The 25,716-nt window shown below is 38.0% G+C and overlaps 5 protein-coding genes and 1 long non-coding RNA gene across 18 annotated transcripts in view, besides 3 other annotated features; 1 reads left to right on the top strand and 5 right to left on the bottom strand.

The window, feature by feature from the left end:
* The window catches only part of CG32816 (uncharacterized protein), a 154,151-nt gene that overhangs the window by 102,781 nt on the left and 25,654 nt on the right, over window positions 1-25,716 (top strand). The gene's annotated exons all lie outside the window — the stretch shown is intronic.
* lncRNA:yar (yellow-achaete intergenic RNA) lies at window positions 874-5,547 on the bottom strand. 8 transcript variants are annotated; one of them, NR_047716.1, is made up of 4 exons: window positions 5,072-5,547; window positions 3,835-4,235; window positions 1,624-1,950; window positions 874-1,238 (listed from the first exon to the last, which is right to left on the bottom strand). It is a non-coding gene; the product is annotated as a yellow-achaete intergenic RNA (long non-coding RNA). The 8 variants fall into 8 exon arrangements; NR_047717.1 differs by having other exon boundaries at window positions 3,835-4,124; NR_047721.1 differs by having other exon boundaries at window positions 3,835-4,312; window positions 5,507-5,547.
* Window positions 2,214-2,261: a mobile genetic element.
* Window positions 6,701-11,437, bottom strand: y (yellow). Its single transcript, NM_057444.3, has 2 exons — window positions 11,029-11,437; window positions 6,701-8,329 (listed from the first exon to the last, which is right to left on the bottom strand). The coding sequence occupies exons 1-2, from the start codon at window positions 11,264-11,266 to the stop codon at window positions 6,942-6,944; spliced, it is 1,626 nt and encodes a 541-aa protein (NP_476792.1). The 5' UTR covers window positions 11,267-11,437; the 3' UTR covers window positions 6,701-6,941.
* CG43182 (uncharacterized protein) lies at window positions 14,629-14,879 on the bottom strand. The gene has a single exon (NM_001258517.1). The coding sequence runs from the start codon at window positions 14,865-14,867 to the stop codon at window positions 14,652-14,654; it is 216 nt and encodes a 71-aa protein (NP_001245446.1). The 5' UTR covers window positions 14,868-14,879; the 3' UTR covers window positions 14,629-14,651.
* Window positions 15,665-15,718: a mobile genetic element.
* Window positions 16,122-16,180: a mobile genetic element.
* Window positions 16,813-17,380, bottom strand: CG43181 (uncharacterized protein). Its single transcript, NM_001258516.2, has one exon. The coding sequence runs from the start codon at window positions 17,365-17,367 to the stop codon at window positions 16,981-16,983; it is 387 nt and encodes a 128-aa protein (NP_001245445.1). The 5' UTR covers window positions 17,368-17,380; the 3' UTR covers window positions 16,813-16,980.
* The window catches only part of CG3777 (uncharacterized protein), a 70,802-nt gene continuing 62,527 nt past the window's right edge, over window positions 17,442-25,716 (bottom strand). The window contains exons 1-6 of one of the 5 annotated variants that reach the window (NM_001297805.1): window positions 24,775-24,905; window positions 24,113-24,254; window positions 20,239-21,797; window positions 19,708-19,866; window positions 18,622-19,299; window positions 17,744-18,502 (exon numbers count right to left, since the gene is read on the bottom strand). In NM_001297805.1, coding sequence (NP_001284734.1) covers window positions 18,273-18,502; window positions 18,622-19,299; window positions 19,708-19,866; window positions 20,239-21,797; window positions 24,113-24,126 — 2,640 coding nt within the window. In that variant the 5' untranslated portion in view covers window positions 24,127-24,254; window positions 24,775-24,905 and the 3' untranslated portion in view covers window positions 17,744-18,272. Of the gene's footprint in view, window positions 18,503-18,621; window positions 19,300-19,707; window positions 19,867-20,238; window positions 21,798-24,112; window positions 24,255-24,774; window positions 24,906-25,716 lie in introns of those variants that run through there. The other 4 variants (NM_166841.2, NM_166840.2, NM_001297804.1 and 1 more) reach the window with 4 other exon arrangements.

Here is a 25,716-nt window from a genome sequence, read left to right as displayed (position 1 = left end):
AGATATTGTAAGACCAACACCTTGATAGCCTTTGCTGCCGTATTTATGAGTTGGCTTAAAATTTATGAATGGTCCACGGTTTTGGCCTCGAACATCGAGAGCAGCGAAACACTGTGAGAAAGAAAATACGTTTTTTATTCCGATACATTGTTAATAAAGCACATTTTAATGTGATAATTTGTAGTTATTGATTTATTAATATTTTATTATTCTTTCTAACTATCTTTAGACATTTATCAAGACAGAATTTAGAGCTTAGTCATGCTGGGTAACTGTTTCGGCACAATGTTTTCTTCGAAAAATTACATTTTTAAAACGAATATATATTATTTTAATTTAAGAGTAACAGGTAAACAAATTATAAAAAAAGAGTTGACCAGTTATTGTGTTTTCCTGTAGAGCTCTTAGTAATTTACATGTCTTATGGAATCAAGAGCGTCTCGCATATTGCGCACCAGCCAACAAAACCAATCAACGCGTCTGTCAAACCTGGAAGCGGTTGCTTATCGGTAGCCGCGCTGAAATCAGCTTCTGGCACTCACGACCGCAGAAAGCCTGCCAGCCGACAGTTATGCCAAAACCCCCTTTCCCCACGGGAATACAGAAAACCAAGTGCACCTTCAACTGGAGATCGACCCTTTAGCAATCCGTGCTCGTTGCTCCTGTCACAATTACAACAGCAAGTGCGGAGAACTAATGACAACTACAGTAGCAATTGCTCCGCACTGTGGCAAAAAATACAAATAATTTCAATGCCGTATCATCCAACCAGAATGCAATTGTCTGAACTATTCACATTTTTAAAACCCAAATGTAAATATTTAAATTCAATAGCAGACAATAATTATTATTAAAAGAACTTCTCAAGATCTTAACGTGTAAAAATGTATTTCCTTTAGAAGACTTAACTAGTATTACATATTTCTATAAAAAATATATATATATTCTAAAAGGAAGGTATACAAATAGTCTGTTGCAAACTGATGATCCCTTAATTTAAATCATATTTTCGCACATCCTCGAATCACTATGCAAGTCGATGCGGAAACCTGATATTGCACACACGCGCCTCGTAGCCAGAGTCGTAAGTTGAGGTCCTGAGGTCTGGTGATGTGGATATACAGGGTTTTGGAAGCCTGTCGCCGAGGCTCGCGACTCTTTTTACCTTTTGGCATGTGCGTGCAGTGCAATTAACTTTTGTAGTAAGTCAGCCGAAGCAACACTTGACATTGACTTGGCTGCAACAAAAACAGATGTAGAGATCGGGATTTAAAAGCATGGACTTGGGGCGACAATTTCACCTGTTGCCTTTTGTCGCTGACACAGTAACTTATATTATTTGCATGCGTGAAACAGGTTTATACATATAAAAGTTAAACTCTTTGTTTTGACTACTACGTACTATCTACAGAATGGTTTAGTTTTAGTTTTTAGAAGTAGGCGTGGACAATTAGGGTTAGAGTTCATGTTCCAATTTAAGTGGTCGCACGCTGTGAACACAAAATTGGATTATCTAGAAGTATTGGTTAGAGAGAACTAGGGAGGCGTTTCCCCATGTCTGCAAATTTAATGTGGGTATCTATTACAATATTTCCACCTGATCTCTTAAAATCTTTTACCTACCTAGAAATCGTATGTGGGTCAATTAACTGCAAGCAATTACATTTGTATTTCCACATTAGGCTTTATCTTTCTGCGGCGCAGCTACTTCAGCACATCGTTAGAGTGTAGACCTTGATCATTTTTGGTATTTTGTGAACACATTATAGTATAGTGTATATGTGATTCGTTGAGAAGTATGTAAGAGGTAGAAGAAAGCCTGTCCATTTAGCAATGTTCATCCGTCTGCCTTTGTGTTTAGACGTTCACTTCTTGGGAACAATGATATCACTTATCAATATCCCAATTTAATATGCACAATTTCTTCATAAATGTCATTCGGTAATGGAACTGTCAGTGTTAATTTAGAAATTTAAATGTTAAGTTAAGTATTTTTTAATATGATGAATTCTTATGCACATCGGTACTGGTGAAAATAAATTAAAAATAAACTAGAACTTGAAAGTTGAGATTAGACATTTTGATTCTTGTAATGACTGCTCTGTGCAAAGTGGTTTCAAAACATTGATCCGACTACTTGCTACTTAGCGTGTAATAAATCCTTAAAACAGTCGCTTTTCTACTTGTATATCTCCCTAGCATCATTCCTGTATCTGAGTAACGGGTATATGGTAGTCGACACACTGAACTATATCGTTTTCATTTTATTTTTTCGACTCGGTTGGGTTATATATTTTTTTTTTTTGCGGGAATGGGCCGATTGCGTGTGCCTCGTGTGCTGCAGGTCTTAACTGATTCCCATTGATTAATTGCCATCATTAGCATACGGCAACGACGGCATGATTGATATGGATATGGGCAAGTACGCGTAAGTATATAGTATATACGAGTATATACATATATGTATGTGCTATATATGGGAGGACCACCGGCAAAGTTCCACCTCAGAGAAGTGGAATACGGAGCTCTCAATGGGACACACCACCTTTAAGGGCAAGTGGCTCTGAGTTTTTGGGATAGAGTCTTCTTCCAATGGGCGCTAATTGTTAACAAAATGTTGCAGAAAGGGCAAGGAGGGCAAAAAGCTCACAAGCAACCTCCAGTAACGGCGAACATCTCCCTCATTTTGTTGTTTCTCATTTATTTTAACGGTGCACGCAAGCTTCCCGTAACTTTAAGTCCATATGAAGTCTTACAACCTCATGCACGTCAAATCGGAAACCCTTTCCAGATTTACGTATACACAAGAATGTCAATGGTTGCATTTTACTTGATGAATATATAATAATAATGATGAGGCACCATCCGAGGAAAAGTCCCAGACCATAGGAACAGTAATTGAATATTAAATGCTTATTTAATTTTAGACACCTGAAGAGCAAGAATCCTGATTAATCTCGTTTAAATTACAGGTATTCATTCTTGAATTATTGCATTTATTCATGTACATATAAAAGTGACACAATAATATTACTTTAATGTATATTAAGAGAAATGGCCTTTTGTACTATGTAAAACCAAAGAAGAGTTACCGAAGAATAGACATTTCAAATGTACCTCAGACTGTTCCACGAGTGTAAGCACCTAAAATTTCGCTTTCACTTCTATCCGCAAGTAATGCAAGTCGTCAATTCCCAATTATGAAGTGTTCTACCCTGCACTCACTAAATTGCCTTTACATGTTACCATATATACATGCACATTCGCGCCATTTGCTTCTCTGCTGTTATTGTTTGTTATCAAATGAGATCGATTGAATAGGTCGATTGACCGCTTCATAATCTAGAGCCATCGTGATTGTAGTGGCTCGCGATCATAACGCGTCCTATAAAGCTGCCATGCCTTTCCATCAACAGTTTCAATATTAATAAAATCCACTCTTCCTGCGATCTTCATGGTATTCTTCATGTTGGCCACTGTCAACGGTCGGGTAAAAGTAGCTAACAACTACCAGTTTTTCATTCCTTTTTCTTTCTTGCGTTTTTATTTTTGATTTTCATACACTTTCAAAGGTTCGTAAAATTTATAAACAAGGATATTAAACAAATACTTTAAAAATATGTATATACATTTCTACAATTATTTCTCGGAGAATTAATTATGCATTTATAACAAGGAGATTTAACACATGCTTTTAAAAAAAAATAATATAACGCTCTTTCAGAATAACGTATACGAAGTCTAATTTTAGTAATAATATATAATATATATATATAATAATATCGATTTTAACATTTTATTTCCTCAATAGGGTATCATACACATCTTTATTACCTTTTTGTTTCTGGGGTCATAAGCGGGCTGAGTTGGGGACGTTTGGATACACCGCCTGGGGCAACAACGTTTTCACTCCTGAGGCATCAGCTTATAATGATTATGACGACAATGATCGTGATGATGAGCTTGCGCCCGACCACAAGCAAAAGTGTGCTCCACTTTAATTGAAAGCGGTTTTGAGTGGCCTTGGCCACTCGTTTTTTCTTGGTTTTTTTTATTTAAGGAGTTTCGTTATAGTTTTAGCTTTATTGTTCGAATTGACGAAATGGAAATTTGTCAATTCTCACCTGGCCATGTGAATAAATATTTGTGGTTGAGTGTTTGTGAAATCAAATCCCTCTTTTTAGATCTTTGCGGTCGACTTTCGGTTTTTCGTTTGGATGGGAAGGTCAGAAAGTCTTTAAGATAAGGCACTGAATAATTACCCCAATACAGACAATTCAATTGCATCCTTTCGGCCGCAATGTTATCCTGCCTACAAGAATAACCTTTTAATTAAACCATGACGATAAGAGCTCTAAAAACGTTTGACGCTATTCACGCGTGTTTGTCATATCGAAAATAAAGAGGCGGACTTATCGTCACGGTTCTCCATGAATGAGCTGACTCACAGTTTACTTTAAAAAAAGGGAAAAGGAAGATTTAAAGGAAGGGGTATCGCCGGATGAATGAAACTCGTTTGACATTTGGCAAACGATTAGATTGGACTGCAAGTGCATTAGTTTTATACAGCTGCCAACTATATCTGCCTTTTTTTTGTACCTGCAGACAGAATTATCTTTTTTTGTACGACTACAGGCTCACAATCCTTATCCGAATTTTTATTCTGGTTCTGTTCTGAGTTCTTTTTACGATCCTACCCTACCACCAACAAAGTCTTTTTGTTTGCCCCGTCTGAAGTCTGGCTCCGATCAAAAGCAAAAATTTCAATTACAGTCGAATCTCAAGGGACCAGGCGATCTCAAATTGAGCGATTAAGTTGAACTTTCCCTGCACCCAAACAAGATCTGTCTTCCTATTAGTCTCAATAATTACATGAAATGCTCATAAAAATAGCATTTGCGCCGGAAATATGTGTATATTGATCAAGAAAAAACGCCGAGTTCCACGACTTTACATTTAATTACATAATTAACAGTTAAACCCGTGAAAGGGAAATGGCGAAAAACTATTACGATGGCACAAAATTCGGTACTTAATTTTGTAGTCATTTCTGTTCTTTTCTCTATCTTACCTTTTTTCGACTGACTAGGAATGAGATTGCGGATCACTTTAAAAGCTGCAAACCTGCAGCGGCGGTTTTTTATATTCAAATTGAAAATGCAAATTCTAAAAATCATCGACCCAAACTTATACGAAACGGAAGCCACAAATGGCAGCGTGAAATTAAAGGGCGTCTAACGTAAAATTAGCAACTCGTTTGGTTCCGCGGATTTATTGCATTTGAATAACTCAAATTATAGTCCCCACTGACTTTTATCTTAATATTTGTTTTGGCCACAAAAAATTTGAATGAACTGCTGCGGTTTTGCTTTATTTTTTGGCTTTATATATCATGGGGCCTTCCTTAACCGCAAATTAGCCACACGTAGGATATTCTTGTTTCTCGTTAAGCCGACTGCCTTCAGACAGTGTGGCGTGTTAATAGAGCAAGTGTTGTTTTGTTCACTTTTGGCGTTAAGTGCTTCGCACAGAATGCTTTTTGGGACTGTCCGTCCGTAATCACAAAGTATATAAATGCTGCCTGCTCTTTGTTCCTCTGTTTGTTTTTCGACAGTTTGACAAAATGCCCCGCCCGAGACTGGGAATATCAACAGTCGCCTGGTAGTGTAAATAAATAATTGCCGATGCACCGAAAAAAAAGCTCTAAATTTTGCCTTATGTGTATGTATGTATGCTGCAATTTCAAACTCATATTTTAAAGTTTGATTCTTCAAACTAATATGCACCCAAAAACAATTTTTATTGGAATTGTTAATTGTTAATTATGATTTTTAAAAAAGTGCTTACTAATTTGATACTTTCGAAAGTATAATAAATATTCTTTCCACGTTATAAATGACATATATCAAATGTCATAATATATTAAATTTATACTTTATAAAATATTTTCTTTAGTACATTTACATTTGTAGCATAAACAAGAGAGAACGCTATAGTCGAGATATACAATTTGCATGTATCTATAATGTAGAAGGAATCATAATGTTGTAATACCCATCGGATTTCTGCGCAATAGATTTGTATCATTAAAACTATTAATTATTATTAAATACATTATCACTTTCCCTGATTACACAACAAGGTGAAACTAAAAGGCGAAAATTAAAATACACTAACTAATATTGCGTATAAATTTACTAAGCTCTGTTTCAAGAACATTTCCGATATGTAAAAATTATATGCTTCGTCTACCGTTGTGCGTAAAAAAGGAAGCATTCTTTTACCATGCGTATTTTTTGTTTTATTTTTGCTGTGACCAAGAGTATGCAACACATAATATATACTGGCCAATAGAAGTCCCTCGCAAAAAAGTAGGCAATACAAGTAAGGAAATTAGGAAAATTGTAAAAAAAACACGATGACTGATGTGTGGTTTAATCAACTGTAGGTAGAGCTCTGACAACCCCAACAGAAGAAAGTAGGGATAGTAGCAGGTGGATCTAGCTTGCAGAAAACTAAAGTGATTGCTGGCAACCTTTTCTGATTTTAGTTGTGTTTGTGTATGTTCTCAAGTCCTATGATCCAGAAGATGCGAAACCCATCCATATGACAGATCTTGTGCATAGCTTTATCAACCTACTTTCTTGCCTGGTAGTAGTACTCCAGAAAATGTACAGTTGTTGATATATTTAGAATTTATGCATACTTACATTTTTTCCGCTTTTTCCGCTCAAGAAAATTGCGTAAACTCTTAACCTTCAAAAAAAAGTTGATTTATTGTTATTTTTTGCTTAACATAACTAGATAAAGTATTGATTTGCCACTTGCTCATACGTCATGTGGTTTTTTTAACCGCTGTTGCCCTATGTTGTTGTCTTTAAATATTCTTTACATCAATCGAGTGTGTGAGAATATACCCAAGTACCGTGTGTAGGATTATGTTAACCTTGATGCTGATGATGCCACCACCCAGATTGGCGGGCATTCACATAAGTTTTTAACCCACCATCCTGGCCACCCGGTTGGGCGGGTTGATGGGTGGGAAATAGATGGGGACCACTTGTCTCGTAATTTATGCCGTTGTGCTGGTTGAAAATATAGGCCTTTGGCACCTCCACTCCTGCAGGACCCACAGAATTTGTAGAGACACTAATACTGGAGACTACATTGCCTGAATTGGCGGGCAAATAAGTGCGACTTGGAGGAGGCGGCGAGGAAGCCCAGCTGGTCTGAGGTTTCTGTGGCAAGACAGGACGATATTGTTTCGTATATAACGGTGGACCCATTGGCAAAACGGCTTGTTTTGGTATTGAAACGGTATTTGGCGGCCCATAGGCGTTATTCCTCAAATCACACACAGTATTCTCAATTAAAGTGGCCAAGGGAGCCGTGTAAATTCGGAAATTAGTATCTGAATAATCCAAGTCAGACAGCAAGAAAACGGGCATCCTATCGGATAGAACCCAAACGTTTTTGTTCTCATCAATTTTCACATCGGCCGGAAAAACTAAGCCAACGTCATCGCGATCCACAATGCCATGAAATTGCGGTGAGTACGGCATTGATGAGTGCCAGCAACCCACTGCATTTTGATCTATTAAATTGAACAGCTCAATTCCATCATCGCTCATCACACGTGAAGTGGTATGGGAGTTTGGACCCCGTTCATCTAAGGCAACAAAGTCATGATAGCTATCTTCCGTCCTGGTTTCATCCCTCAAAATCCTCGTGGATACGGCAAATTGTCGATGACTTGCTAACGGACTAAAGTACAGGGTACGATAACCATCCGATCGAATGGGCGAAAGGGACATACCAAATATACCCTCCTCGCCCCATTGGAAGTTAATACCAGCGACATTGAAATCGCCCCTCAATGGATCGGGGAAAAAATACGAATGTGCCGAGAATCTCCAGGACTTGTTCAGTTCCCAGGAGTAAGCAATCAAGCCGTATCCCAATTCATCGGCAAAATAGGCATATGCATCATCGCAATTTTTGCCTATATCCACGGCAATGTTAGCTATGAAAGTATTTGGATTTGTGTCCACGCCAGGTAGCTCGTATCTCCGAATTCGCGTATCCGTGGTCAAGTCAAAGACATTTACCGCATAGGGGCACGGATTAGTGGTGGTATTGCCGATGCCCACGGTTCCAGTGTCCAAAACCCACAGCCGACCACACTCATCCACTTTAATGCGGTAGGCAGTGGTAATACTGTTGGCGCAATCTCCAGCTGTATTTGAGCGCCAATCTGGATACGGAATTAGCTCCGGTGAACCCGTCAAACTGCGGTCCATGTTTATATAGGTCAGAGTGGCCGGAATCCCTAAAAAATAAAATAGGAGAATTAGCAGGGCCAAACTATTATTGAGGCACTAAATAAAGTTTGTTTTGAATATTTAATTAACTGGAATTTCTGCCTAAATTCCTTCTTTGGATTATTATACTAAGCAATGTTGCAAGTTATCGCTGTCTGTTTTCTGGATAATATGTAAATGCATACAGATGTAAAGGTAAATTAGAATCGCTTATGTTTGGCATTTAATTATTTATATACCTATTTGTCATTATTTTGGACACAAGGAATCATAAGCAATGGTAACTGCCGTGCTAATGGCTCTTTTTTCTGCTTGTACATCTACTGGAAGTTTATGTTAAAAGATCCCCGGCTATATGTACTTCAGTCATAATTGGCACTATTGCAAGTTGCGTGCAATTTGCGATGTCATTAGCCGTCTGAAGCAATTGCGTCTGACATCATTATCAATATGTATACCATATATCGCTGTTAAATGTATATGTGGCCATTGGCAGTATTTCGACCGATTTCCGCTCCAGTTCTTTTCCTTCTTTATTTCTTCGTTAATTGAATTTAAAGACATTTATTGTTTCTGGGAACTTTTAATGTTTTTATAGCAGGCGAGTGAGACTGCAACGACCAGAAAATATAGCTTTTATCGATTTACCGACCCATCTTCTTAAAAATCAAACCAGGCGTTTTTGCTTTACAAAGTAACCGGGGGTTGCGATAAATATACATTTGAGCATAATGCACCTTTCAATCTTTATTTAATTCATAACTTTTAAAATAACAATCTAATTCAGTCAAATATAAAGTATTTGAACAAATTTATATTTTGACATGTGCTCTTTCAGTCCTAAAACCTCGCAACTGACAGATTTATCTGCTTCATGATTTTCAACATTTTCATTGTAAACAATTTTTTCGACTGTCTTGAGGTTCTCCTTTTCCAAAGAAATATGTCTCAACATTTTTTTCATTCAGATATTTTTTCTAATCTTATTTGTAATTAAGATGAACTTTTAGCTTGGAATGGGCCGCAAATATCGTTGATGTAGTAGTTTATGCGTTCACTCGTTGACAAAAGCTAAGTTGATCAACTATCGAGTAGCTCAATTGACTGGGGTATATTATTCAATGGCTGGTGGCCTAATGAATCTGTATGAAATACGTGAGCTGAGTCGATATCGGAAAATGTTGGCAATTCTGTGTTTTAGTTTCAGAATCGGATACAACTTCCCGATCGGAATCCGATTTTGATTTTGATATTTCACACTTGATTTTAAACAGTAATCTTGTCCCGTAGCTAGTTGTCGCGATAACCATGGGCTTTTTTAAATCAAAATTTATTTACTCAAATCTTCATAGAATAGTTTTTCCAATTGAGCCCAGCATTGGTGGTCAATGATAATATTTATAATTAATCATACCCCATAACTGTCACTTATAGGTATTCTGTAGCCTGTTGTTGCCACTACCGATTTGCTTTGACTAATTGATTTGCTTCGATGGCCATTGAAGCATGCCTTTAAATGTTCCACTTTGCCACAACTTTCACTATGTTTTGTTTGCCGTAACTTGGGGTTTATTTTTTGCCGATTCGGCCTTCTGGGCTATTATTTCATTGACTGGAGGTAGTCAGTCGATATCTTTTTAAAAAGAGACCTCAAGGCTGGGCCAGAATATTTTGATATACTTAATAATACAATACCATTACATTATAAGTGACATTAAGATATCCTTGAAGAGCGTGTTTTTTTAAGTTTAGTCAGAAGTTTGGGTGTTTCGGACTGCTTAAGAACATATGTACAAAATTTATTAACATCGCCGTGTTTTTCTGTGTAAATACCAATTGTAAGCCATGCATAAAAACTAATCAATCATCGAAAGCATTCCTAGACGTACTGAAGTATTTGTATGCGCATCATATAATCTTAGCAATTGGGTTTTTTAGTTTCATTGCTTTTTAAAATTTCCTAGTTTTGTGTTTCAACTATTTCATAAAAATTTTGATTATTGTGTAAGCCAAATAATTTTGAAGCAAAATCATTTGTGTGATTAATAATAAAACGTGAGTCACAGAACAATGCCTTCGCATTTAAACATTTCGCCACTCTTACATTTGTTGAACTGACAGCTAATCGTCGGTTAATAGCTAATGCCATAAGTTATTGTTTGTGATTGGATTTCCATTTCTATGTGGCGGCCCTGAAGAAGTCTTTACAATTCGGATGGTAATATAATACAATTTAATACAGTATAAAGCCAATGCCATGCTATTGGCTTCGATTTTACAACGGTTAATTGTTTAAAATGTTAAAATAACGCGCAGGTACCAACCGGATTTATGAGAGGTCGCCACGCTAAAACCTTTACATGAGGGTGCTCTCAAAATATATTGTCATATTTATTCCTCTGCCAAAATGGTGAAAAGGCATACAAATAAAAAAATACATTTTTCGTCTGTACTAGTTTAAAATTAAATTGTACAAAACAATATTATTTTCTAAGAAGGGTAGAAAGACAAAAAAATGTTCTCCAAATTCTAAAATAAATAACAAGCTCTTATTTGAATACCTAAACTAAATGAATTTTGTGTTTTTACATCATGTCAAACAAGCCATATAAAACTGTCAACCACTCAATCAGATATCTCTGATGCCCTAAGTAAGAATGTCCCATTTACGATCTCCCCAAGGGCTTCATATTTAACTTCCACTTACCATCACGCCAGCGGGGAACAGTGACGAATAACCGATTGCCAAAGTGTTCGACTCCAACAGGTAGAGCATTTTGCGGAATATAATCTCCACTAGCCAGAGCTTGGTCCTTTAGTCGGGTATTCGGGAAAGCAAAGTCCAGCTGGCTCCAACTATATCGCTCCTGAAGTTTGTAAGCAGCCCAAGACGGCGTCACCAAGGTGATCAGGGTCACAAGGATCCACCCTTTGTCCTGGAACAGTGCACTTAGCTCTAAGCTGACAATCACTCTTAACACTTAAGCCAAAGTGTGTTGGCAATAAAAAAAAATATATTTGTTTATATATGTTCAGCTATAGGGGGTTCTTCTCTAGCCTTCGGCTGTGTGATATTTTTTTAATCCTCTTCTGTGGACCGTGGCGCGGTAACGACTGGTGGCCATAATATGTCGGCCGCGTTTTATATGAAGTTTTTTTTCTCCGAAGACGAAGACAGGCCAATGAAAATGAAAACGAAGGCGCGCGCCAACTTCGGTGGTTTTAGTGATTCGGGTGGTTCAGTGTTCGGGTAATCAGGTGGCTTATGCTGTTCCCATAGATCGGCCAACTTTGCGTTTTGTCTTCCATGATTGATTTTCACGCATGTTTAATAAATACACTCGAATCCCCCAATTTAATGAGTCAGACATCACCTTTCGCTGGGTTTGGTATGATTTTTGGCCTTCATCGACATTTAAAACTGCGCTGATTTGTGCCGAAATACCTTTCGGTACCCTAAAAGATTAAGACCTATTTTAAAGTTGTGACTACTATTTATTTAATTTTAGGGACTTTATTTGACGATCTAATTTCAAACAAGTAAATTGTAAGGCCAGGAGGCTCGTGCATAGAATGCATTGCTCTCCAAATTTCTGAAAATCTGAAAGCTTAATACATGACAGTTGTGTTCTGAGAACAGTGTTCATCTTTATCGGCGACTGCAAAAAATGTTCTAATATGATTTTTTAGTTCAATTCATTAAAAAAATCAAATCAATATTATATGAAATACATGCAGACAAAAATCCAGAAATATCAAATAAATCGTTATTATAACGTGTACTATGTAGAGTATTTAAAGCAGGTGTTTCCTTGTATACTATTAAATTGGAACTCGTGCTCGTTTCAATTGCTTAGGATTGGATTTCGATTGGGCGTCACCGATGATTCACAATTCACTGAGGGTCAAATATTTGGTTTCCGCTAGTTATTGGCAGGTGATTTTGAGCATACATATACATAAATATAATTGAGTGTTACATAAAATTTCAAAAGGGACGAAAGCGCTTTTAGGTAATTCCACTAGCTGTTATTTAAAATATTGTGGTCCCTGAAAATCAACTGGATGTTGGGGGTGCCCTAAGTGGGTAATGCTCTAATGACCATCGCCGCAAGTAAATGTTAAAAATTCGAACCGAAAGCGATCGCATATATCTCTTGGCCCAAATGCACCTGCTTGCTAAAGAAAAAATTGCAAAACTTAAGTAAAGTAATACAACCAGCCACACGCATAATAAACATGCAAATGGGTAAAAATACGTTTTACGACCTCCGCAGATAAAGTGGTTTGCATTAATCCTCAATAATCTACACTTTAAATAAGGAAAACCTCTCAAAATATTAAAATACAAATTAAAGAATGCCGTTTAAATTTAATCTTATTTCTTCGGATGTCTAAAAACAATTTCAAAGCTAATGTAACCATTACTGCTATTGAATTTGTGTAGTTTTTGGACTCTATATCATTTATGCAATGCTATTTTTTCTTAGAAGTGGTTCAACTTGATCCCTTGCCCGCATTCTAAATCATTGCACCCACAGAAAAATAAACAAACACGGTGTGGCAATCGAAAAATATGTTGCACAAAATTACCGGCAATGCTGCTCGAATTTATTGCGATCGGCAGGCTTATTAAAAGACACACTTGAAATAACCAGTACAGTTTTATTAATTAATTGTGTGTGTTGTGTAATGAAATGGTGTATTTACTAAAAACGCAACTAATGATGCGATCGCTGCAGCCGTTGAACCTATAATTTTTTTCGAATTGACTTGTTTTCAAGTTTTTGCTTAATTGTGTGGGGGGATGCTGCGTTTGTCTGTTTGGTTACTGTTTTTCTTTTTCGCTTTTCAGAGCTTGCGGCAATGATTTATACGCACTTTTCCCAATAATTGAAACAAGTTTTCTGCCCCAGCACAAAACAAAACAACATCAAGCGGAGCGCGCTAAGTGGTCAAAAAAAGCTTCCACAAATCAGATCTCTTTGGCATAATTGACTAACGCTTATGCAACCGACCGGCAACATTCGACATTATTTACACACAGGATCACTTCAACTTGGGCGGAAAGCAAAGCCGAATACCGCATGACATTGCCCGACCCGTGTTTCATGTTTTATTTTCCTTATTCCCCACTTATGGCAGCCTGGACATTATCTCCCTCCCTCCCCTCCCCCCTCCTACACTAATTTGGAAATCCATCGTGACTGCAAAACGAAAAACCCGTTGCTCAACTTCTCTAACATAAGCGGTACACAGCATTTTCCGTTTTGTGTTATATATTTTTGTGTTTTTTTTTTTTTCAAGTTCAATGTCCATGGCCCTGACCGCCGGGTCCCCTCCTTTCGAGCTGGGATTATTTGGCATGGCCAAATTCGGAAGGCCGCGATCACTTCCCGCTTACACACAATTGCACATGTCCCCATGACATGCACTGCGCTCAAACTATTAGTACCCCTTAGTAACTTAAGCCAAATTAAAAATAAGTTCATTAATATAAATAAAATAGTCAATTTCCACTGTCCCGATTGAATAGAGAAACTTTATTTGTAAATTTTAAATGTCGCCAAGGAACTCGCTAGATATACTAAACCAAAACCGATTGTAGCTCCCGAAATCGCAACCATAAGTGGAATAATTAGATGCCAACAAAGGCTTTGTTTGCTTACTGAATAAAGGTTGTCGTAATTTGATTTCTGTGTAATCTTGCACGAAACGGAATCATTACCTCAGACATAATTTGCCTGCAATTGCGGTGGTGCACTTGTCTCGTGCAAGCGAAAAAATCAGTGCTCGAAAAAGCTTAGTGGATATACTCGTACATATACTATGAATCGTTTAGAGGGGTAGGTAAATCAGCGGGCTGCGTTCGAAATTTATGAGTGACTCTGCGACGTATTTATCTTAAGCCATCGTCAGTTGCATATTTTATGGCTATTTTAAACCACTCAATGTGGTAATCGGGCGATAATCATTTAATAGTCGACCAATCTCTTCAAGGCAAACATTTCCATTAGCAGTGGAAAAAATATGAAAATCCATATGATACATTTCGCATTTACTAGTTTAGTGTTTCCAGTTTCGCCATTTTTATACAACAACAGTCGAATCATTGATTTACCAATTTATTTAGTAAAAAAAAAAAAACCCTCAATTTAGTTATCAATCCAACCCTTTAATCAAAAAATACATCGTAAAATTTCATTTTTATTTTTATATTTAAAAAAAAACAATATCAAATAATAATAATATTATTATTAAAACAATTTATTACAATGTAATGTCGATCTATAATTTTAAAAAACGTAAAAAAAAATGATGAATCCGTTCCTAGTTCCACCACCATGGCGGAGAAGCAGTAACATAGTTAGCCACATTAAGATAATCCTGTTGAATGTCATTGGGTACGGACTCATCCGACTCGGAATTTCCGATTTGGCGGGACTCGTCTAAATTACTGTCATTTAATGGATCGGCGTATGTTAAATAACTCAGTATGGCAAAGATAAGCGCCAGTGCCGAAATAATTTGATAAAACACCTTCATTGTTGAATTGCCTTCTAAATAGAGAAATTTATCTACATCCCCCTTTTATAGTCAAAATTACAAATTGGCAGCAAAATTAGCAGGTGTTTTGCTGGGTATTTCCCAAATAGCAATGTTTGTCATCTAGCAAAATTAGAAAACAAAATTATAACTGGGCCACATTTGTTTTGTTTTAGAAGTTGTGCCATTTTTATCTACTACTTCTGAAATAGAGAAATGCGTTTTACGCCGGCTTTATTTTATTATTATGTTTTGGACAAACTATTATTGATTTCCTGGTGAAAAGCTGTTGTTGCTGCTGCTAATATCGCTGTCGGCTTGTTGCCAATTAACTGGCTAAATAGTTGCCATGTTACCATGTTGCTGCATTGAAAACGTCACAGCTATGTCGACCACTGTCTTGTTTTGGCACTCGTCTCGCTGCAATTAGTTATTAATTAAAAACTATTTAAATCGCAACTACAAACCGACTGTTGTTGGCTTCCTCCTGGTTAATGGCATTATTACCCATTTTGAAACTCTTCTGGGAAGACTGCAATGAGACTTCCTGCAGCTGAAGCTGACGTGGTCGCCCAGCGTAAAAAGTTTGAAACAAGAAACTACGGTTATTTTTCCATTCAAATGATTTACTTAGAAACTTAATCAAAAAATGTCCAGAAACTCGTCCAGGGCTACGAATCGAGGGAATGGTATAAACCGACAATTATCGATCGTTTAATTAATGCATTAATTTAATGATTACTTATACCCGTTACTCGTAACGTAAAAGGGTATACCAGATTTGTTTGTTACACATCCACCAGTTTAGCAGCGGTTGTCTGATAATCGAGAAAATCGACTATATCATTCTCCGTGAAGGACTATTCTGAAACCCAAGTAATAATAGCATACTCTGCATAAAAACTGCGCCTATGTTATGAACAAAAAACTAAAAACAAAATGGTAAAAAACGACATATTGAAATAATTGACAACTGAAGCTGAACCGTTTTAAATCATATAAATACACTACCCGTCACTCGTACATTAAAGGGGCTTGCTAGATTTGATATATAGTACGTAACATGCATTTATAGGCTTTTTTGGCACTATACATTTTATACATTATTGATCCGAAGTAGTATCAATTCCGATCTAACCACTTCGGCTAGCGTTGAAGTTGCATACCTAGCAATTTAAGATGAATTAGACTACAACAGTAAGCAATATATCTCGGAAACAGTGGCTCTCCAACTATCACCGTCGCAGTCAGTTAAGCTGTGTAAGAGGCATGTGATAGTCGAGCAACTTGACTATAGCGTTCTTTTTTATTTGTGTTTGGACAACTGCTAGGTGTTATTAGCAAAGCTTAACGACTGACCTTGTGTTTTGGGCACGCTCTGCTTCCTCACCTTTGAAAAACGGGCATCACGCCGTGTTACACTTGCGAGGCGGATTTATAATTAATAAGAAAAATAACTAGAACCCAAGATTCTCGCTGTTGGAAGTCCAAATAAAATAAATAGTAAATAGTAAATTTTAATCTTTAAATGTAATTAAATTTAAATACAATTTTTAATAAAAACCAGAGGGAATGCTGTCATCGAGTCAGATACCCGTGACTCACCTAATGGGAGTGCAATAGAGAAAAGGTAAGGGGCTACAATATCCTTTATGATACTGTCACCCCTGTATCCACCCATCGATTAATAATTATCGAATTGGATCGGTTATAAGTAAGCAAATTGCGCCTCAAACAAAGGTTAAAATTGCAAATCGTTTTCCAAGTTTCGATCGGTACCGGTTCGTTATGATTAAGAAGAATCAAAGGGGGTCCGAATCGCTTATCTAATACAATTACACAGAAGTTCGGCTAATCCGTTTGAAAAAGTTTGATCTAAAAGCTTTTAGACCTATGGTAAATGTCTTGAAAAACCACAATAAAAGCTCCGAAAATAATGGGTTGTGTATCGAAATAAGTGCTGTATTTGGTTGAAAACCTTTTCACTTAAAAATAAAATAACGTACGATAAGCTAATATGTATGGAATAATCAAAAAAATGTTTGTATTATTGCTTAGTTCTCAACGAATAAGATATGCAAAGGTTACAAAAAAATGTAAGTAAACTCAACGGTTAGTTAAACCACCATGGAGCAGGGGTGGGCAAATAATTATTTACATTAATATAATCCGAATTGGTTTGTTGCTGAGATAACGAGGAGGAGGTAACAAATGCTCTATGTTCCAATTTTCCAAGATCCTTGCGATTTGGAATAGTCGTTTTTCGATTCCATCTTAATCTCTTGCTATTGGGTCGCTGTTTTCTGTTATCCAATTTCGAGTTATCATTAATTTCTTGTACTCTCTGACGCTCGTGTTGACTTATGCTCTCCAAAATAGATTGAAGCTCTTGACTGGCGTCCTCCAAATGAGTTTCGGCGCCTTGCTGTTCACTTCTTATTTCCGACAAGAGTATAATCAATAGGATAACCAAAACAAAAATAGGCACCCGGCTCGACATGTTGCTGCAGTTACTCTAACGTGTTCTTAGTCAATTCCCTACATATTTATAGTCTACATAAAAAGCTAACGAACATATAAGCATATTGGGTACATATTTATTGACTGCATTCATTACTCTTGACATCATTTTGTTTAAATGGCCTCAACAAATAACGTAATGCCAGATAAATATTTGGCTACCATATACAAAATAAGTTGATGTAAAAAGACATGTAGATAACTTTAATTGGAGTAATCAAGGCTAAGCTTGGGACAAACAATGAAGTATTTCACGCTGGTGTTCATTTTCAAGAAAAAACGTCTTTAGGATAGATCAATAAAAATATTATTCAAATAATGCACCCTACCGAATCAAGTCAAAAAAGTGTTTAATTAAATTATTATGTTTTTCCTTTTGTTTTTATTTAATATATAGTTAAAAGTCGTTTTTGTGTTTATAATTGTATCTCAGAAAAAAAATATAATAAGTGTATCTTCTACACACGCGTCGATTTGAATAAGAGGGTAAAGGAGGGGGGAAGGTTGGGTTTACATAGTCGCAGGGTAGTTGGCAATCATATCAGTTATATTTTTCGGGTATTTTGTGCTTAGTGGTCTACGAGTGGCTTAGATCTCCTCGTTCTTGTGTCGTCCATATTTTTCCTTTTGGTGACTTTTTCTAATGACGTAAGTGGTACGCATCTATCAGTATTTTAATTAAAGGCGTATGTGTACAAAGCTAACGAGTTTTTGGAAGGCAAGTACGAGGAGAAAAAAACTTAAAAAAAAGTACATATATCAAACAATTGTTAAATGTTATTATCGCTTGTGTGGGCCACCCAGCCCAACTCTAGGAGTATGCTGCAGCAAATCTGGGCAAGTTATTATTACAGGATTCAAACGGGTAGATGGCAATTTGTTGTTTTACAGGATCGTTCCGGGTTTGCGGAGCGGCAGACGACGACGCTGTCCTAAAAGTCCAAGACCGCGGGGCTGCTGCTTAGTTGTTGCCTCCGTCGCTTCCGTAGTTTCATGCTCCGGCTTTCCGGGGCCTTCTCCGCCCGTCTCGTTGCTTCCTCCGGCAAACGACTCCTCTTTGTCGGACTGCTCCGCGGAGGAGTCCAGCGCTAAATGCTCCTCCTCAGCGGGGGACTCTGTAAGAAGAAATATATGAAAAATGTGTTCCAATAGCTTACGTTTTAAACTGGGATGTCAGCATTCGGAAATCTATAAATTTTTTAATTTGCCCTAGTTTCCTATCGTACGCCGTTACCTGTGGTGGAAGTGGCTCCCAGTTGGAGTCGTCGCTTTGCCAACAGAGGATTAATCTTCCTTGGCGCGGGGGCGGGGGCTGCGGATGCCTTAGGCTTAACCGCATCAGTCTTATGCGTTAGGGCGTTGAGACGTGGTCGAGTTCTAAGACGATTTAACCCGGATACAGGAGCCGCTGGAACGACGGCAGCGGAATCACCTGCTTCGTTCGTCTTTTCGCTAAACTCGCCAGCGGACATCTGCTCCTCTTTGACGTCGTTGAGGTGACTACTGCTTTCGGCGGCGGAATCCTCGGCAGTTTGACTTTCCTTGGGTGCTTCCGTGCTTACTCCCGATCTTCCCAGTTTTCCGCGGGATAACAGACGATTGCTACCAGCGCGGTGAATGTTAAAACGGGACGGACGCCCTGATTCCCCGGTAGAAGGCGAAATCAACCCGGACTTGACGTCTTCGGAACTAGCAGTGGCATTAGGCTCTACCGCTTCGGCACCCTCTGAACTAGCGGGTGCCTTTGTAGTGGTTGTACGACTGCGTCCACGTAATCCAAGTCCGGGACGACCCCTCAATGTGCTTCTTGTAGTCGTTGATGAAGATTCGGCGGGGGCGTCATCTTCAGCTGGAGATTCCTCGCTGGGTCGCGCAGTCGTGGTTGAGACGCGCAAGCTGAAGCGGTTGCGAGCTAAAAATTTTATCGTTTTAGTATTGCTTTTTAAATGTTGTGCCCAACTTTAATATATATTAAAACGGTATTTGTCTTATTTAATGTGACTGTAACGAAGTCACAAAAAAAATTTCTTATTTAAAAAACCTAATAATTCTCGTTTAGCTTAAGTAATTTGCAATTGAAGCACTTTACAAAGTCACTGACCAAGGTAAAACCCAAAAACCAGTTATTAAGATACTTTATCTGATTTATACCGGATCTTGTATTTTTTAAGAGGTTGTCTTTTTAAAGAGGTTAAAGCGTGCTTGACATACATACATGCTAATCTTTTGTAAATATTTAAATACTGAAAGTATTGACAAAGTATTAATTTTTATACATTTAAGTTAAGTTAAAACAAAGTTTCAGAAAATAAATACTTACGTCTTCCTCGTGCGAAGGACGTACTGACAGGCTTGACTTCCTTGGCAACCACTATACCCTCCTCGGCGTCAGGGGCAGCTACTGATGTGGCATCTGGTGCTGTGGTGGTACGAGCTCCGGGTCGAGAACGCCCTCCTATCGAGGGGCGCGAAAAACGATCTAGCAAAAGAAAATATTTTCGATATTTTAATTTAGTTTTTTTGTTTTTAAATTTTACAAATGTCAACTTTCTAGCTATTATAATTGCAAGTACTCGTACCGACAGATGGCCAGGCTAGCGATCCTGATCAAGAATATATGATCTTAATGGGGTCAAAAATGCTTTCTTCAACATGTTACTTTTAAAATTATCTTGGACGAGTATATAATTTACAAGTAAAGAATATAGCCCTTCAGTTCCATGATTTTTAACAAATTCCCTATGAAGTAAACTACTTAAATTATATATATACATATACATATAACATATAAATTGCAAATAGTTAATACGAACAAAAAATTTGTAAAACGTCTTAAATTGTTAAAACTTACTTCTACCAGTCTTGTTTGTTTCTGCAGCCACCGATGCCTCAGTGGTGCTAGTGGTGGTGCTGCCACCTTCAGCCCTGGTTAACTTAAAGCGATTACGTCCGCCCAAACCACTCAAGCCGGCTCTCCTTCCACCAAAAAGAGAGGGAGCAGCCGTGGTTGTTGTAGTGGTGGAGGTTGTTGTAGGTGGTTCCGTTGTTGTTGTAGTCGTGGTGGTTGTTGCTGCCGTCGTAGTGGTGCTGGTACTCGATGAAATCTCATTAATCAGCGTGGTCATGACACCGGCCTCATCCTCATCAGTACTTGCAGTTTCTGTTGCCAAAGTGGTGAAACCCTCTGAACCTACGGTATCCGGAATTACAGTAGTTTGTTCGTTATTGAGGTTTTCATTGGTCAATATGGCATAAAGATCTAGAGCGGCCTTCTCCATGGACGGCGTGGTCTGCTCAAAATCCTCCTGATCGATTGACATTTCGGTCTCCTTCTCTTTCCTTGCCTGCTCCTCCTTAACCTGTTGCATTTTCTTTCTGGCTGCCTCCTCCTGTTCGATAGCAATTACTGGTTTTAATTCATTTTCACCCTTGCGAGCTGCCTTGGTCTGTTTCTCATCCGTGTTGAAGGTAGCACTATCCACCAACTCCAAACTGGGGCGCTTAACACTAATCTTCTTGCGCTCGGCAGCGATTTCCAAAGAATCAAGAGCTGCTGTTGGTGGCACTTCAATGTTCTTGCCACGACTGGGAAACCGAGTGATCATCGGAAGCCGTTCAGCCTCTATATCTTCAGAGGTATCAGATGATCTTCCTTTGGCCTTGTCACTCTGTAGGCTATTTCCACTCGGAGTGGCCGTCGTGCTCCTCTCGATATTGGTATATCTAGTCTTACCACGCGTGTCGGGCTCTGCAGATGGATCCACCTTGCTTGAGTCATCGTCCTCTTCATAGTAATAGACATACTCGTACTCGTAGTCCTGGCCATTGGGTCCCTTTTTAATCTCTATTCGGGATTTCTTGCTGTTCTCACTACCCGCACTCTCCAGGGCAAAATTTTGGTTGATAAAATCTTCGTGAGGATCCAGGACTATGTCCTCATCCAAGTTATCGAGCTTCTTGCCAGCTGTGGGCAAAGTCGTCAACAGAAGAGCAGGTGTCTCAGTAGTGGTAAAGCCCCTCTTCTGGGCCAACTCTAACACGGCGGCCTGCTCAATTTCACGCCTAACCTCGGCCAGCTCCTCTTCTTCTATGGCTCTTTTGGCCTCGATGCTCTTCATAACATCTTCGTTGATAAGTGCACTCAAAACGGGGTTCAATTCGGGTCGCTCTTTAGTAGGCAGCAGATTCATCGAATAGTCAGCGGAATCGGTGGCCCTTATGCTTATTTTATGGGAGGTTTGAAATCCCTCCACCCACTCCCCGGCACCCGGATGTTTGTGTGAGGTCTCAAAGGGAACCGCCGAAGGCAAAATCTCCTCGAACGATTTTGGTTTACTTTCGCTGGCTATATTGGAAAGGGGACCCGCTGAGTCTACCAAGTGGTGGGTGGCGATGAAGACCAGTAAAAATCTGTAAAAATATTTTAAATGAATTCAATATTAAAAAATGTACATAGTATTTTAATGATCCGTACCCCATGAAGTAAAAAAATTTGTCTCCTCCAAAATTATAAAAGGCAACAAATTATTAAATTAAGAATATATATTTTGAATTTAAATAAAATCGTTTAGTAAGTGATATTCTCTTGAGGCTTTCTATCTGGTTTCTGATCGGTGTGACCTATGACGGCTTGCCAGCTTAAGTTGGTAAGTCAGCTTTACAGCCCCAGCTGGAAATCTTCGATTTGCTGTCTCATCTCCAATCTGTCATGAAAACCTTTCACAATTTATTTAGCCACGCAAAGTGAATTGGCCATCATGCCTAGCCGCCAAATAAAGCGTGCATCGTTGGCTATATAGCACCACCGGCATCAATAGTTGGGCTCTTTAAATCCGCGATGCAATGCAATGAAAGCGATACTCAAGGTAAACCGCAAAATGGTCCAAAAACGATCAGGAAACTAGACGCAGGAATCGCGAACCGGCTTTCCACTACAAAAGGTATTAACCCATTTTGATTCAAAACCAGATAAAACCAGATTGAAATTCGCCAGAGTTAAGTTTTTCAGTTTCTAGCCAGGGAAACTAATCCTACTTAAAGAAAATCATGTGTGGACTCGGTTCTAGGTAGATAGTAAAATTAGACATTAAAAACAGAATGTTATAAATCCAACTAAATTTAAAGTAATCGGACCGAATCCTTTTATAATGGAAAACTATATCCATTTTTTTTTTCCTGACCCCGATTATTTTTTTTCTGTGTATGCGAACAGAGCGCTCTTGACGATAACTTTTAACATTTTGAATTGTGTGCAAGTCTGGCTGCTGGCGTTCACTTCTCAAACAAGTTTTGGGGACTAGCGCACAACCAAACAAGCAAGCAACAACCAGCAACCTGAGCTGGCAACACCTTTCTGCAAAGGTAGACAACTTCAACTTACTTTAATTGCAACAGCCCCAAAAGCAGACAGCTCAACAATAGCCAAAAGCCATAAGTCTGTGACTCAAGAAAAGTTATAATTATAGCCACTTCGTCGTACTATTGTTGCGCAGAGGGGGTGTAAGGTTGTTCCCTCAGACAAGACGGTTGGCCCACGTTATGAATGAGGTGAACATATTATTCATTTGAAAAAAAAAAAAAAACCAAAAATACGTAATATTTTGTGCTTCGTTCTAGCTACCAAGGAAAGAGAAACTTTTCTAAGTTCCTGTTGGTTATTATCTTCAATAAATGGCTAAAGCATAACCTGTTAACAAGTCTTACAGATTGTGTAGCACAACTCTGGCACACAATGTAAAATTAGTTTAATCCAGCAATAGAATTTAATAATAATAAATAATAATAAATTTAGTAATAAGAATTTAAATAATAAATATGTACGTATATATTGTTGGATAATAATATAAAAATTAATGTTATTAAAATAAACTTCATTACGTCTTATTATTACAACGTACTGTAATAATTTATTTTATAGACAAATCCCTTGTTCCTTCTCCACTCCCAATATGAACCGATGGTTTTTCTCTGACTCTGCAACTTCCATCAGCATTACAAATCCGTAAAAAGGGAGTGCTGTTGATTTATTTTTTGCTTAGCTTTTAGCGGGTGTGGCATGCAATTTGTACATATTATAATTTGACGATTCATTTGGCCAAAAACGGGAAAGGAAATATAGTGTCTACCGGTGCTTTTAGCTTCAGCTTCGGATTCAGGAATTCGGATTTCGTGTTTTAAGCTTCGGCGGGCATTGACGTCTTCGAGAAGCAGTGAAGCGGTAATAAGACAGTTATAAAAAACTGATATATCGGCACTTACTGTTGCAATAGAAACTAGCCGTCTTCGTTGTTTTGCCATATTTTCCACACATCTGTGTGGATGTGTATGCAAAAAGGCCTTTTTGAAAGAGAGATCGCTAACCTCGCCGGCTCGATCTTTTGCATAAAAAACTATATTTAACCAAGGTTAGCAGCTCGCTGCAGACGATAATTTTTACTTTAACCATTACGTTAAACATTAAAAGTATAATGTTTCAATAAAAAATATATTTTAAGCACAAGAAGTAAATCAATTTAATAGTATAACAAAATATTTTCAACTAGTCCCTATCGCTGTATATAAAAAAAATAAGGAAATCTGTTGCACTGGGACGCACTAATAAAATATGAAATGAGATGTTACCAATTAAAACCCCTACAGATCGTTAACTTGACCTTGGGTGGTTAGTTTGTTTTTCTGCCATTCCCCGAAAATTTGTAATATTTTTTAATTTTGGTCGTACTTACACCTTGAGAAGCATTTTGAGATGTGATTGTTGTTCTTGTTGCTCCTAGGCGACTTCAATGCTGCTACAGCAACTTTTTCGCTAACTGCGATTTTTCATAGATTTTAATGACACTTTTGAAAGTCAACTGCGTGCTTCAGCTTCTACCAAAGAAAAAAAAAATAAAGTAAATGATGTGCGTACAAAAAAAGCGCAAAAATTTAATGACGGAAATTGAATTTTCTTTTATTGAAATGCACTTTGTATTTTGCGTGTTTTTAAGCGGGGCCATAGTTTCTTGTTGTTATTGTTGATTAGTTGCTGTTGTTTACTTTCGACATTTTTTCGAGTTGCACTTTCACTTTTCACTTTTATTTTACGTTTCTTACAACTATTTTGGTTGTTTGCATTTATTTCTTTTTTCGGCAATTATGTATATCAATTAATGGAATGGGGAAATGCTGATTATCTGAATGCAAAGAATTCTAAAAAAGGTCCAACATTTTTCAAAACGTATAAAAAAAAATGTAAAAAAATATATATTTCAAAATGCACTTTCTGGTGCTTTTTACGGCTTCTCGTGTTCAACTTTCAATTGGGCTTTGACTTCTTAAACCACTGGTTACGCTCATTATATACCGCCAACCAACACACACAGGCACACGCACACACACACGCACACACCTGCCGGGAGGATCTTGTGGCAGTACCATGAACTTTTTTTTTTTTTGAAGACCTCTCTAAATTTATTTTATCTTCGGATCTTCGGGGAGCAGTCACTTTCGATTTCGCTGCTAGCTGAACGTGAAATGGCAAAATGATGAACGCTTCAGCCATCTAAAACCGTTGCCGTTGCGATTCTGCCGCCGTCGACTGAAGCAGTGACAGCGGCAGAGGCTACGACTTCGACTTCAGCTTCGGCTCAAAATATCGGTAACATCGGCCTCTGGGGTCTTGTATACGCTAAAGAGAGAGGAGCGAAGAACGATGGGCAGGAGTGACGATACAGTATGTACACATATATATATATATGTTCACTTTTTCTGTTATGACCATGCTAAAACTAAATCATTTACACCTGCAGTCGATCTTTGTTGGCTTTCAATGGCGTCAAGGCACTAGGAAGTTTTGAGCTTCACTGGTCTTGGTATTAAAAAAAAACGACACCATATCATTCACTCTTAATAAAACGTATATTTTGTACAGCTCATGAAAATATGTGGAAGCATTTTGAAAAAATGTGAATCCCGTTATTAATACAAAATGTAGTAGGAGTTATTATTTCATTTAAAATATTCTTAATATATATGTAACTTTTAAAAAAAATGTAATATTAACATTTAAAAATTCAACCATTTTTCTTAGTGCGCCAGCAACACTTACTTGCAGTTTTTGGGATGCTCTACGTTCGCATCGATCTCAGTTAACTGCTGCTGATTTCATAAGCCAAAACTGGTTGGCAGCTGGTCTCAAGGCCGTTTATTTATTCCTACGGTTATTCGTCGCCGTCGTTGATTAACCGCATTACACATTCGCCGCTTTGGCCGCAGTGGCCGCTTTTTTAACCGCTTCGACTGCAATTAGCAGGGCACGCAACATGCTCATATGCAAGCGATCCAACAGATC

The sequence above is a fragment of the Drosophila melanogaster genome, chromosome X (genome assembly GCF_000001215.4).
Source record: "Drosophila melanogaster chromosome X".
In the NCBI taxonomy this organism is placed as follows: Eukaryota; Metazoa; Arthropoda; class Insecta; order Diptera; family Drosophilidae; genus Drosophila; species Drosophila melanogaster.
Note: the sequence above shows the minus strand (reverse complement) of the source record. Positions and strands in the feature narration are given on the sequence as shown.